Source organism: Hyposmocoma kahamanoa, unplaced genomic scaffold (genome assembly GCF_003589595.1).
Source record: "Hyposmocoma kahamanoa isolate Upper Pololo Valley unplaced genomic scaffold, ASM358959v1 102, whole genome shotgun sequence".
Lineage (NCBI taxonomy): Eukaryota > Metazoa > Arthropoda > Insecta > Lepidoptera > Cosmopterigidae > Hyposmocoma > Hyposmocoma kahamanoa.
In genome coordinates, this window is record NW_020653337.1 from 13,301,865 (window position 1) to 13,317,889 (window position 16,025).

At 34.6% G+C, this 16,025-nt stretch overlaps 1 protein-coding gene across 1 annotated transcript; it reads right to left on the reverse strand.

The window, feature by feature from the left end:
- Window positions 1-2,586: 2,586 nt before the first annotated feature.
- On the reverse strand, window positions 2,587-3,561 carry LOC113233744. Its single transcript, XM_026468937.1, has one exon. It carries the CDS (start codon window positions 3,559-3,561, stop codon window positions 2,587-2,589), a length of 975 nt encoding a protein of 324 aa, XP_026324722.1.
- Between the last annotated feature and the right edge of the window lie 12,464 nt (window positions 3,562-16,025).

A 16,025-nucleotide genomic window follows, 5' to 3' on the forward strand; every position in this document is an offset into this window, starting at 1 on the left:
CTTTATATAGATTGAGCAGGGTCAAGAAAGGCATCTTATATTTGATTATAGAGAATTTGGACAACAAGGCTTTAAGTCTGTCACACACCTTGTTTATATGATCCGTCCATTTCATTCGGTCGTCAATTATAAGTCCTAAATAGGTGTGACTACTAACTAGCTCAATATCTGGACAGTCGCAAATGCTTGAGCTATTTCCCCTGTGCAAGCAATCATGTTTATGCGCAATGAGTTTTAATTCTTGGTTTTTCCTATTTTGGCTCGAGCTTACATAAATCAGTTTGGTCTTATCAGCATTTAGTACTAAGCCTGCATCGTGGGACCATTTGACCAGATTAGTGAAATCTGTTTGCATTTTATGAAGGGCGTCTTTCAGATCATGATGAGCCACTACTAGGCAAGTATCGTCAGCAAATTGGAAAATTTGGCTATGTTGTATTACATGTGGTAAATTATTTACGTAGGACAGGTAGTGTAGGGGGCCCAGTACGGAGCCCTGGGCTGTTCCTTCACTTACTGTTTTCCTGTCACTCATCGCGTCAGCTACTTTTACATAAAAAGCACGATTACTTAAATAGTCTTCACACCAGCCTAACAAAGGTCCTCTCACACCGCAGTCCTCAAGTCTCTCTAGCAACACATCATGACGAAGTGTATCAAATGCCTTACTGTAGTCTATGAACACTACGAGCACTTGCATTTTATCATTAAGGTAATCATATAAGAGATTGGTAAAAGCAGTTAGGAGCTGAGTTGTGTTTTTGCGTGGTTGAAACCCGTACTGATTTTTGTTAAGTACATTATTATCCGTATAAAATTTATGAATTTGGTGACATACATATTTTTCCACAATTTTATCGATGGTGGGGAGAATAGTGATAGGTCTGTAGTTATCATAGTCTGTTTTCCTACCCTTTTTAAAAATAGGTCTAACAATACCAGTTTTAAGCCCTAATGGATAAGTTCTCTTCTCTATACTAGTATTAATTAGTTTAGCAATTGTTGATGCAATATTGTGGCTAATTTTTTTAATATCAATTGCTCGTATCAAATCTAGACCAGGCGCTTTATTAGTATTTATACTCTTAATAATTTTGAGAATGCTTGATGAATTAGCTTTGTGGAAATGCATAGATCTGTCAACCGGCTTTCTGTGTTCGTTTTTGTCTACAAGGGTAATTTTACAATTTTGTGTAATATTTTTAACATTGTTAATGAAATTATTAGCAAAGTTATTAGCTATATCAACAGATTTAACTACATTATTTTCGAAAGCATTGAGTAATACCGCGTCTACAGATAAACGTATTCTACCTGTAAGCCTATTGAGCAGATTCCACAGGTTTTTAGGATTATGTTTGTTTTTGTTAATTTCATTTATTGTATACCTATTTTTAGCTTTGAATATTAATTTATTGGCGTAATTACGGGCGTGGTTGTATTTTTGTTTTAAAATTGTGTTACTGGAGTCATTAATCCACTTATTGAAAAGGCCATCCCTATATTTGCATGCCTTAAGAATTTTACTATTAATCCAATTACTATTGATTTGTTTATTAATATTGTTTTTAATTTTTAATTTAATTTCTGATTTCTTGTAGCAATTATTAAATTGTTCGCATAAGAAAGTATATATACTAGTAGGACAGTTCATATTCTCAACCGTTTCCCAATGTATTTCGCTTAATTGTTTGTCTAATGTGTTCCTATCGTATTTTATTCTATAATTAACATCATCCCGTAGATTTTCCAGTTGCGGTCCGAAGCAAGCTAGCACGACCGCGCGGTGATCGGCCAGTACCGTTCCTAATGCGGCAGTGAAGACGTTTTGCGTGCGGGTTCTCACATAAATATGGTCTATACAAGATCTACTTATTTTATTGTTAGCAACTTCAACACGAGTATATTCAGATATACCGCACGCAAAACCGCCACTATGAAGCATACATGTATATTTGTGCTTGATGGGCGAATTAGTGGTTAGGTCTATATTGATATCGCCGAATATGTAGAAATCGCTACCGTCATTGTATTTCTCAATTTTAGTGCCAAGTTCGTCAATAAATAAATGTTTACTTAGGTCAGGAGGTCGATAGATTGCACACAGAGATGCGGAATATCGTGTTGTTGTGGTTATGTTAAAGAAAATCGATTCAAAGTGATAAGTTTTTTGGTTATGTATTTTTAATTTGTGTTTATTGTGTACATAAATAATTATACCTCCACCTTTCCGATTATTTCGCAACTCCGCGTGCATTTGATACCCAGCTATGTTATATAAGTCCTTTAGAGATTCCGATATGTTTACTTCAGTGAGAATAACTACATCAACGCATAACTTAGAAGATAGTACGCATTGTTCTAGGGGAGTAAAGTTTTTTATAGTGGATCTAATATTAGTGTGGATACATAATAGGTTAGGTTTGTTATAGTTTTTAGGGATTTGTGTAATAAAGGAGTTTATATTAGTACAGTTAGTAAATTCAGTAATATCATCAAAAGAGAAGTTCATTTTACCTTATATTTGTGTCTTTTGTAATGTGTAGGTTGTGTATAGTGTGCTTATACAACAAAAAACTAAAGCAATCACTGTAGAAGCAAATTTTTAATATCATCTTCGGATCTGATGATCTTCAATTGTGTGTTGTCTTCTTTCCTCACTCTAATTACTCCTTTCTTACACCATATATACTTGTAAATGTCTTTTAATTGTTGTTTAGTGTTCCACAGTAGCTTTTTGTTATATGCTGTAAGTGCTTCACGAATTATGATACTTTGCTGTGCGGTTTCTGGTGAGGTGTTTCTAAAAAGACTTGAGACAATGATTTTCGTGGATTTCGCTTTTTGCAGCCATTTTTCTTGCGCGACCTCATCGCTAAGTTTTACTTGTATTGGTCCATTCTGCGGTTGTCTACTAGGGAGACGTCGTACTTCTAGTATGTCCTCGCGATTAAGTTCGAGTCTTTCTGCGATTTTCTCCACTAGTACTAAAGGTTTTTCCCGCCCTTCATGAGGTACGTTCGAAATTGTTAGGGTAGTACTGAGTTGCTGCTGTTCTATCTCCTGCAGACGCTGTTCAAGTGCACCTACTCTAGTTTTAAGATGATTGTTTTTATTTGTTAGGTCATTATTCTTTTTCGTAAGTTCTTGTACCGATATTTTAAAAGCATCCATAGTTTCAAGAATTTCGTCCATCTTTTCAGTATGAAATTCGAATGATTTAGTCAGATCTTGAAGCTCACGCTTGATAGCTTTCTCCATTTCCAGGGATATATCGCGTAGAAGCTTCTTGATGTCAATGGTAGCCTTCGGTGACAACGCTTCAGCGGTCTCCTCCTCCTCCTCATCCTCAGGGACGACCACAGAGCGACGATGAGGTGATTCGCGGTGGCATTCGTCACACGTCCAGCCTAAATTGTTGTTAATGCGAAGCGCTGCCCGTTGCTTCGTAGACAATCCCGAGCATGCAACACTTAGATGCACTAGTTTTTCACATTTGCTGCATTCTACGCCCGCATTAGATTTCGTGATATTTTTATTACATTTGTCGCACTTCGGCATTATGAGGGTAGATTACGGAGACTTGGTATGCACAAACACAGCACGCTATGCGTACGATCGCTCAGCGATGAATCGACTTACACTATAAGTGTAAGGATTATTATTATTCTCCTATATGATTATTATTCGTTCGATTGTGATAAAATTTTCGATTCACTAATCGATTACAAAAACTTTAATTGAATGAACCGAATGAGTTATTTTCGTACAGCCCTATGCAACCAAAGACTATTCACAAATCTATATTTGATTACTAACCTCACTTTTGAACTAACATTTTTCAAATAAGATTTCAATATGTTATTCAAATGAATATTGCTGGAAAAAGTGATGAGATATCAATTCGAAATCTTCAAAATATATGTGATAGTGTTAATTATATATTTATTTATTGCTTTAGAATTTTAACCAAACCGGTTTGTTTACTTTTCTGGCATAATAGATTGGAACAGACTTTACATGGCACCATTACAATTATTTTAAAATCCAACTTCGATTTCCTGGGTCAGTAGTTTGTTTTACGATGCAGTAAAACCATTTTCGGAAATCCGGAATTCGAAAATATAATTAGATAATATTTGGTGGTTTTAACAAATCTGTCGCTCCTTGTAGCTATGTCTATACATGTATCTATATATGTGGAATACCTTTTCCGACCTATGCTTACCAGGTTATCACACTCAACCTGAAGCTACTAATTATAGTACAAGTCTAAGTATCCCATCAGGGTTCGTTTGACAGTTGCAACATTGATCGACAGTTGAATATAACCATTGTATTGGTAACATTATCTTTATTTATTTGGTATCCCAATAGAACATATACAATATTCAATACAATATGAAATTTAATATCTTAATGTATATATCCGAGTAACAGGGAAACAGCACTCTTAATGATGACATCAGTAGGGCTAGCACGATAAGGCGCGACTTGGGCGAGAGCGACGTAAAGCGCGAAATCTCTGCGAGAATAACAGTCAAAAATTTGGCATTATTCAAAAGTTATTTTACGATTTTCGCCAAGTCAATAAAATTAATAAAATGATTAAAATTCCATTTAAAAACTGCAATAACATTCATGCCAATAATTTGTCAACAATACTTTAAAGATTGGAAACTCGAACATTTAAAAAACGCTCAATAGTTAACTAATAGTATTTATTTATTGACATTTGGCTATATAGCCTAAAAAGACAACAAATAATTATGAAACTGGAAATATAATAAAACATAAACGAAATTTCTAAAAATGTAATAAATCTAAAACAAGTTAGTCACGGAGTAACTTTATTTGAATTGCTTATTTTGACAGATGAGACTGCCATGTGTATGGCAAATAATACGTCATTATTAGAGGAGACCCGTGCACTGCAGTGGGACGTATAATGAATTTAATTTCATTATGATTACTAATATTATAAAGACCAAACACATACAAAAATTTTCTTTCTTGGTTGATCACAGAGATCTGAAGAGTACTGCCACTGCGCCCATCACCCTGAGACAGAAAGTTCACAATACCCATGTGCCTGTAATTTCACTAGCACCTTTTACCACTCAAGACGCAGGAACGCTGTAATGCTTACATTGTTTCGATTATATAATAAAAAGTGCAAATAAACGACTGGTGCTAGTAACACTTTGTGCGGTTAATATACAATTATATACCTACTCATCCGCACTGCAGTCTTAAGTTATACAATAACAGAAATATACACTCGCATTTGATTCTATTAGACAACGTAATCTCAACCTAATTCCTTGTTCAAACATCATCATCCAACCGTATCTTACACAAAGGTGTTCAATTGTAAGTAATCCTTCTACATCATATTAGGTTTCAACTTTATAGAAATCAATTCAAACTTAGTGAAACGAATTTAAACATAATACAAAACTAATTTAGGGCAAATTCCTTCTTTACCAAGTTTTTTTATCATAACTAAATTACGTGCTTTGAATAAGGAACAGCGGGTCAGGTAGGAATAAAGGGTGTAACCGCCAGATGGTGATTTAAAAAAAAATACGGAAACAAAACCACGAAAATATTGTGCTGTATTTTAAATAGGGCGCACTATAAGTTTCCGGAACTGGCCACTTAATATAAACAATATATAAAAAGTAATTAGAACATTTAAAAATGGAACTCTTTGGATGTAGAATACAGTATGTTTCCTCCGACTGTAATTTGTTTCTACATTGTGGCATCATTTTAGAAATTGATTGACTACATCACCATGGATTTAATTCATGAAAATTTTCGTAGAATTAATTTCTACGACTTTAAGTGTAATTTAACAGCTCAGCGGAGCTTCGGTCGGCTTGAAACTGCTTTTGGCGATGAAGCACCATGCAAGACGACTGACGAATTTCGTGATTGTCGCCCGTTCACTACTGTGAACAACAAAAACATCGATGCTACGCGCCGTATGATCAAAACACACAGCCAGGTGACATACCATGAGATTCGGGCATCTTTAGGCATATGCATGAGTCAAATACAATGAATACTACACAAACATTTGGGTGTGAAAAAGGTGTGCTTTCGGTGGTTCCCACATAATTTGACTGAGTGAAGGGAAACGGATCGCATCACTTGGTGCAATGCCATGCTTACCAGATTCAACGAAGGGGCATCAAATTTGGTCTGGGACATAGTAACAGGTGAAGAAACATGGATTTACAATTACGATCCCAAAACAAAGCAGCAATCGAGCGTATGGGTCTTTCGAGATGAGCCGCAAAAAAAAGCAACCAAAGTGGCGCGCGTGCAAAGTGCCTCTAAGCGGATGATTGTTTCTTTTTTTAATAAAACTGGACACGTGGCTATTGTTGCTTTGGAGAATCGTTGTACCGTGAATAGTGATTGGTACACGACCATTTGGTTGCCGGAAGTTATTGACAAACTCGTAAAAGGAACCGTAAACGCCGTATCACCTAGCACCACGATAATGCCAGTTCTCACCCATCCAGACAGACAAATGAATTTTTGAAAGTGAACAACGTTGACCTTATGAGCCATCCCGCGTACAGTCTCGAGCTGGCATCTTATTTCCAAAAATTAAGAACCAGTTAACGGGTTAACCATTTTCATCACCTGAAGAGACTGTCGAAGAGTGAGAAATATGTTTCAGAGATTGTCACGAGGAGTGGCATAAATGTTTTCGACATTGGTTCATTCGTATGAAAATGTGCATTAACGCTAACAGAGAATATTTTGAGAAACAATAAATTCATTTCTGACCATTTATAGTATTTATAGTCCAACGGAGTTATAGTATTTGTACATACAAGAAAGCGAGAGATGTGTGTGAGGAATGTGTGCGAGCTCGCCGTCGCCTCCGTTCGCCCCACCACACCGCACCCCATCCGCGTACAGCTGAAAAAAGCTCCGTTCCACAGTCTCGCTACGGATCCTCGCATCGTCTAGTTACTCCGCACAGCTTTAGTGGAAACTAGCACACCGTTTCACAGCGTCGCTACACATTCTTGCACCACCTAGCTACCTCGCACATTTTTGGTGGAATCGCAGCCTTATACTCCTACCTACGACGGTATGTGATACAATTACTGAGCGAACAAAAACAATACTTACTGGTAACGCCAGGTATAGTTTGTCTGAGCTCGCACCTCCTTACCTTTCCCGTCCTAATTCGTGTTACGCCATAGCCATAAATCGCCAGTGAAATTAAAAAATAAGTGTGTGACGTTACATTCGAAAAAAAAAATCCGCATCCGCGATGTCGCATCATTTATTAAAATTAAATATCCCGCTTCTCCGCCCGGCATTGAGCCGCGTACGCAATATATTACATGGTGGCATTATTGGTGATCAGCCGCACGTGAAGTGTGTGAATGAAGACGAGCTCTACGACGTCGGACATAAAGGTTGGTGGTAGCACGGCTTCCATTCCTTTTACTTCCGAGCTCGTCTATCCCGCAGCTCCCCACAAGCTATCGAAGTTTCTTTCAATTTTTTTTATTATAGCGTCATCACTTACTTAAAAATCTCAACAGATTTTAAAGGCATTGAAAAGTAAACGTATAATATAATTTACTAGTGAATTTACATTTGTTAATAGGTACTTGACCAACGCAAGGACCTGTGGAAAGTAAATTCAGTCTTATCGAGAGTCCATTGTTAGTCGTATGGATTTAACGCTTAAGGCAGTCTCCAATAAGGGTGGGTGAAATGATTCTTATCAAATTTCATGCTGCCATAACGCAGGCGTATCTATTCTCTACAAAACTGAGCCCTTTAACCTACCTCCGACTGTTCATGATATATCCATACCGATAGGCGACCGTCTCCATCTACTTTGAATGAACTGCCCCGTCCAATTTGAACTTCATCATTTACATAGCATTTACATAGTTTCCAAGACAATAAATAATACCTAATAATAAATTTATTGTTCTCCACAAGTTTTGGGTGAAAAGGTGAGGCGTTATTTTACACTGGCACAGTTGATTTAGCTGTCCCAAGCACAAGTCCGGTAGTGTATGAAATCCTGCTGTCACTTATGGGATGGTTCTGCTAAATACTAACCAAAGGTTTATAAGTGACTCGAATTTAGTAGAGGCGAACCTATATTGGTATTATACAGGATATATCACGGAGAATGTGCGATGAAATTGCATGATTTAATTCCGCCTTCCAATGTACCACTATCTACATGCACTTGCATTTTGTGAAAGTTATTTGTTAAATAACGTCAGCAGTTCTGAGGTGGATTTTTTAGATAAAATCATTCAATTATCAACTGCAGTGAGGCAAAAGTGGGATTTCAGAACTTTTAATGGGTTGTTTTATTAGTAGATACTTAGGTAGTAGTCCATCAGAGCGAGGAAACTAATAGCTAACAATTTGGGTGACTGTCTATAAGCGCAAACGCAAAATATTTGTGTAATAAACGAGTTAATATTAGTAAATGACGTAATAAATTTACTTACTGAACATCCAACGTCCATGGGATAATGTAATTTGATTTTCAATCTGAAGTACACGTTTCACAAAAAAGGTCACCTTGAATGGTGAATAATATTTTTGTGGAATGGATACGTACTAATGCAAATTACTCGTTTCTTTCGTGCGTATTTACTTTAAGAAATTATACATATATGATATTTTTTATTATCTATTAATTATACATATATATATTATATATGATATTTTCATAATAAAATTAGAATTGTATTTTCCTATTTAACAACACAAATACATATGTGTTGTAAAATAGGAAAATACAATTCTAATTTTATTATGAACTGTATTTAAGTCTATATACAGGCCACAAATATGTATACCTGTCCACCACGAGGTGTGGAATAAACACCCGAAATTACCCATTACTCCGTCATGGACCAGTCGGTTTATGATGTTATATTTAAGTCTATATACAAGGCACAAATATGTATACCTATCCACCACGAGGTGTGGAATAAACACCCGAAATTACCCATTACTCCGCCATGAACCAGTCAGTTTATGATGTTTTCACGTCTACCTTAATCCCATAAATTTTCGTTGACCTACCTATTTAGGAGTTTAAGGAACATAACTTACTTTCGAATAAACGATGGTGAAGATAATTCATAGCTAGTCGAATTAATTACTTACCCAGATTCTAGTTTAACAAGTGTTTTCTATATTGTTTTCTTATGATGTTGTTGACGCGGTTGTTTATAAGAACCAGAACAAACAAGAAGCGAAATTATTTTTGTTAAGCACTAAATGATTAAGTCCCTAATTTGTTTTTTACCAAGATATAAAGCACCGTGATTGGAAAGAAACCTGAAACACGAAAACATTCGTACTTAGATATACATTATTTACTGTGCCCTTTTTTAGAAAAGGGAATGTTTCAATGGCTTAAACTAGATATTCAATGTTAAAATGCCGATTCGTCCACATCTGATCTGACAGCATTGCCTTGCAAGTTCTTCCTTCCATCCTTTAAGAATGACCCACTGCCGGTGACGACTGCTGGGTGTTTTTATACTTTCTCATTTGAAAGTATAAAGAGTGTAAGGAATAACTTCTTTTGCAACAGAAGTCCGTCATGTTGCTGGTCGGTTGTGGAATAATAATCCGTAGTTGTGTGTACCCATAGATATAGAAAAAAGGTGAGATTTGATACCCGGGGGCGGAGTTCGTATCGTGGTGACACGCCTACAAACATCGACACAGTGACATGGCGATCGTTGTACATACAAGATCTCACGTAAAACGTGAAAATGCCAAATTGTAGCGATACACCTTGTAAAAATTTATGTGAAAACAAAAATTTTAAAACCAATGAGATAACATTCCACCGGCTATATGCATTTTAGTTACTATTTCTATTATTATTCAATGTTTTCTTTTTGTCCCCATAGAAATTTCTAGACTCAAATATAGTGATGTTCATTTACGATAACTGATGTTTATCGACTATAAATTTTTACTGAAATGTTTGAATTTATTACTATGATTTTTGTAATTAAGGTCCCTAAAGTATCGAAGCGAAAAGCATTCACGTTAAATTGATTTATTTTATTTTATTATTATTACTAAACATTGTATTTCGAGTAACTTTAACACAACTCATATTTCGGACAACCGTTTCAATTTTATGTCAATTTGTATGTTGCTGTTGCTTGAAGAAAAATGTATGTGTATTATTGTTTTAGATATTTATATTCCATTATACTCGTAGATTAAGCGTAGACTATTTTTAATTTTTATATTTTTCCAATGTGTTCAAAATAAAAGAAGGTTGGATTGAAGCTGCAGGAAAATCGAAATATTGGTTTTCTTATTACTATTTCTGACTTTGTTTAAATTTCCATAGCAAATGCATTTAAAAAATAAATAAAATAAAATCGGCTTCATTTTACATGTGCATTCAAAATAACTTAGAAACAATTACATAAATCCTTCTTAAAAAACAACATAATTTAATTTATTGAATTCGTTGATCAAATCAAATCAAATCAAAATCAAATCAAAATAATCTTTATTTCATAGGTAAGCATTATTACACTTGAAATCGTCACAATGGTTAAACTCTACCGCTCATTCGTAAGGCAGATTCCCCTGAGAAGAATGAGCAAGAAACTCTAGGGGTTGCTCTTTGTAAATAACATTTACAATATTTTTTTATTTGAAACATCAGATTGAGACTACCTCCATGAGCTAAACGGGTTACTACCACGGATTTTTGTCATCCAAGTACGCAGAAGTTGTATAATAACCTTTAGTATAAAGTTTTTGTTTCACTATAGTTTTAAACCTCGTGAAAGGCAAATTTTGTATATCAACCGGAATCTTGTTATAGAAGCGTATACATTGCCCCTTAAATGATTGTTTGACTTTGTGAAGACGACTATCAAGAAAAGCTAGTTTATTTTTATTCCTCGTATTAATGTTATGTCTGTCACTATTTTTCATAAAGAAATTACTATTCCTTTTAACATAAATTATATTTTCATAAATGTATTGTGAGGCTAGTGTAAGAATGTTAATTTCCTTAAACTTATCTCTCAAAGATACTTTGGGGCCCAGATTGTAAATTGCCCTAACTGCACGTTTCTGCAGGACAAAGATTCTATTGATATCGGCGGCATTACCCCAAAGCAAAATGCCGTATGTCATTAGACTGTGAAAGTAGCTGAAGTAAACCAATCTAGCGGTTTCGACGTCTGAAAGTTTCCTTATTTTTTTAATCGCGTACACTGCAGAGCTGAGCCGTTTTGACAACTTACTTATATGGGGACCCCATTGCAATTTAGCATCTAACGTTATACCTAGAAATACAACTGTATCCACAAGATTCAGTTTTTCGTTTCTAACTACAATGTTTGTAACCGTCTCTCTAACATTGGGTAATGTAAATTTCACACAATTTGTTTTTTTCTCATTAAGAAGTAGGTTATTAACAGCAAACCAATCAACTACTTTAGATATAGCATTGTTCACATCGTCATAGGAACATTGGTGCCTTTTAACTTTAAATAATAAGGAAGTATCATCAGCAAACAATACTATCTCATGTTTTATACCCTCCATAAGGCTAGGTAAATCATTAATATAAACTAAAAACAAAAATGGGCCTAGAATTGAACCTTGAGGGACACCCATGCTAATTACAGACCCTGACGATCTCGTACCGTTAACATCGACCCTCTGTACCCTACCACGCAAATACGATTTAAGAAGGTCGAGATCACGTCCCGCCACACCATAATGGCGAAGTTTCCTGACCAGTGTATCATGGTGCACACAATCAAAAGCCTTGGAAAGGTCACAGAATACACCAATAGCATCATGTGAGACTTCCCATGCATCAAATATATGATTAATCAACTCTACACCAGCATCGGTTGTAGAGCGACCCCGAGTGAAACCAAATTGTTTAGGAGACATTAAATTATTACTATAAAAATGTGCACACATCTGATTTAGAATAATTTTTTCAAATATTTTACTGAGAGTTGGTAGTATTGATATAGGTCTGAAATTGGTGGGGTCAGAAATACTACCAGATTTGAAAAGTGGAATAACTTTACTTTGCTTCATGAGGTCAGGAAAGACACCATCATCAACACATTTATTAAAGACACAGGCTAAGTAAGGCGCAATACAATCAACTATAGAACTAATTACTCTGACTGAAAGACCATCAAGATCAGCAGTATTTTTTATATTTATAGACTTAAAGGCCTTAACAATATCGTTTGGAAATACATGACGGAACCTTAAATTAGTGATACTAACTGCATTATTTTCTTTTAGTAAGGATGCAGCGGCCGTGGGAGATGAATTTAACGAATTAGTAGTCAAAATTGGAATGTTGGTAAAAAAATTTTCAAATATTTTAGCAACTTCTGCGTCTGTGTTTACAATTTTGTCATTAAATCTTAGTTGAAAATCTAAGTTACGAGGTTTGACCCTTCCAGTTTCGCTATTTATAATATTCCAAGTCGTTTTTACTACATTCGCGCTGCTTTTTATTTTATTATTAATAAACATTGCTTTGGCTGCCACACAAACACGTTTAAACATTTTCGAATATTTCCTAACAAAATCATTAAAACTGTTACTAGTGTTATAAGTTCTTTCATCGTAAAGATCATACAGCCTTTGTCTACTTTTGTGAATTCCCACAGTCGCCCATTCACTAAATTTCAATGAATTATTAATAGTTATGATTTTGGACTTAAAAACATTATCACGTTCACTTTTCACTATGTTGAAAACTGAATTATACAATTTATTGGGATCGTTAACGTACGGAATGTCAGTTAGTTTAAGCATTACGTTATTTCTATAAGCTTTAAGTCGACCATTATTTATCGGAACACATGTGATATCCTTTTTCGGCATTTTGTCAACAGTTATATTAAAAGTGGCCAATTGACCGCAGTGATCTGAAGTTAATTTATTTATAATAGATTTATTACTAGGTACGGCGTTGGTATAAATGTTGTCTAAACAAGTGGCAGTAGTAGAAGTTATTCTAGTAGGCACCAAAAAAAGATTCACAAGGTTATAACATTGGAAAAATGATATGAGCCTACTGCTAGCACTGGAATCTTCTAATAAGTTAACATTGAAGTCACCACAAACAGCAATATATTTATTTATATTATTTAATTTGGCTAAAACTTCATCTAATCTTTTTTCAAATAGTTCGTAAGATGAATGAGGGGGTCTGTACACGCTTAATATAACAAGCCGTTCAAGCTCTATGCAGGATATCTCTATAGTCCGCTCAATAGATAGGCTCACAATATCTTTACGTTCTTTAAATTTTAAATTATTTTTAATAAGAATTAAAGAGCCGCCGTGAATAGCTTTTTCTCTGCTGAACGAACTAGCCACCTGGTGATTGTTGAAGCTAAACATGAACTGATGTTGTGATAGAAAGTGGTGTTCAGTAATACAAAGAATATCAATATTGTTACAGTTAATAAATAATTCTATTTCTAGCTCTTTGCCTTTCATGCCTTGAATATTTTGGTGCACCAGGTTTAATATAAAATTTATTTTATTTCTGTGTGTTTTAGGTTGGTTTCTTACTGTCAATGTGTTGCAAGAGTATCTCTCCGTTGTCTTATTAATTAATTTAAATAATTAGAAATTGAATTAATTTCAACAGAATTATTATTGTCAGTAAACTGACCTATGTCAACGGACTGCTCAATAGAAGCAGCCGGTCTGGTAGCCAATGATTTGGCTGAATTATTAATATAATATGATAGCATCTCTGCTATCTGTCTCCTAAAATAACTAGTAAGATAATACCTATCTTTAGTCAAATAAAAATATTTACTAATAAAATTATTAGTATCCATAAAATGAAATTTACTATAATGAAATGTCAAGCTGTGTAATGTCCTATTTAAGTTATGCCTCAAATTATTTTCACTTGTTGTGAGGCAATTGCTGAAGGGAAAAGCTAACAAAATAATTTCTTTTATATTAATTAAATTATTTAATTGTGAAAAATATTGTATTAAATCTTTTTTGTTACATTTTCCTCTTCTGCCAATTAAAATTATTAATGTAGTGTCTTTGTCAAACTTAGTTGACAAAATACTATCTAATATTTTACAGTATGTTGCACCTGGCATGCAAATATTTGTTAATTTTAATCCTAGGTGGTTAAGTTGCAAACCTATGTTTTTACCCATTTCATCACTATACATAACTATATTATTTTGAATTTCATTTGATCTAGTTATTGACAAAGAGGTATTTTTTGATTCTAAACTAGATTCCTGCAACAACAATGAGGAGGGATTAGTGACACACACAGACAGGGAGGATTGTGGTTTTATTTCTTTGCAATTGCAAACTTGATTATTTGTTAAAGAGTCAAATCTGTCATTATTATATCTACACAAATCTAATAAATTATCCATAGCATGTGTGTGCTCCTTAATCTCCTGTTGCGCAGTTTCATATTTCTGTGTTATTAATTTTAATGAATTTGTTACACTATGTAATTCTGCCTGGAGGCGCTGTGTGTCACATTCATAGCTAAGCCTATTTTTCTCAAGATTTTGTGTACAATCACTCAATTCATTCAACAAACTCTGACGTTCTTTTCTTAATGATACATTTTTACAAAATGCTGCATTTTTCTTTATTAATTTATTTGTACTGGATATGTATTTATTAATTTTGACATACTTTTTTAATTTTTTTTTACTACAATTTAAAGCTAAAGCTGTTGAATTAAATGAGTTACTTTCACAAGTCAGATCAGTGGTGATTGGTTCTGAACAGGAGGGTGGTACAGCACAGACCATTGTGGGAGCACTGCTGATCAGCTCATCAAATAGGGACTGCGACTGTGTTGACTGTTGTTCGTCCCTTGCTTGTTCCATTATAGTTATTTGATTGTATGCGTCTCGTAGGTCACATTCTAATGAAGAAATGCGTGCAAGGGCTTCTTCGAATGCGCTGCTGCTTTGGTCGAATCCATCTACCACAATCTGTAGCTGGTCTCTTTGGTACTGTACCTCCGTAATTTGTATAAGCAATTCAGCCATATCACTTTTTAATTGCCTATTCCTATCTAAAATGTCCAATATTTCCTTTTCACTATCGTTTCTTTCTGTTAGCAATTGCTCATTCAGTGCCTTTGCTGTTTTGAGTTCTAATAAAGCGTGTTGGAGTTTATCCTCCAATTGACGTTCCGCAGCAGCTTTGCGTGTAAACATTGTGTATGCTTTTGAAAAAGAAAATGAAAACAATTTGAAAGAACGTTAGCAAGAAAGACAGCTGATCGAGCGATTACTAAATAGTGAGGTTATGTTACTTACAATTTATCCGTACAAAGACTAAATATTAGACAAAATAACCACTCTTCAGTTATATTATAAGTTTAACTACCTATTTATATTAATAATTATGGAAATACTTACGAAATAGCACAGAATTTTTAAAAACAAATTCGTAACGGCTATCTTTCCAAAGTGACTAGAAAATGCTCAAATTACCTTTAACCTCGATAATTACTGTTGCAGTTGTGTAACAATGAACTTAATTGATAAATGTGATTTGCAAACACTGATATTATTTCACATAAGACACTTTTTGAAAAGTATTAGGCCGGTTAACCTGACTGTTTTCAACGTCACTTTGTTTAATTACTCAACCTGATCAAATCACTATGTATGCACTTAAAAACTGTATAAGTATATTTTGTAATGATATTATTCAGCAATGAAATGGGGTTTTACAAGAATAACACGATAAAAACAATTAAATTTAAAATAAAATTACGGAACACTTAAGTTTACAACTTAACCGCTGTGTTGCCAGCCCACCAAACTTTATTCTATTATTATTATTCTATTCTAGTACACCCCGGTCACGGCCACCGAGGTAGTTATCGATTATATCAATTCGATTCGATTAAATCAATTGATGGTTCGAGTTTACTCTTGACAAGTGATAGTTTCACCAAC

Coding starts and splice junctions, on each gene's coding strand:
- LOC113233744 (XM_026468937.1), bottom strand. CDS start 3,561: ATGCCGAAGTGCGACAAATGTAATAAAAATATCACGAAATCTAATGCG.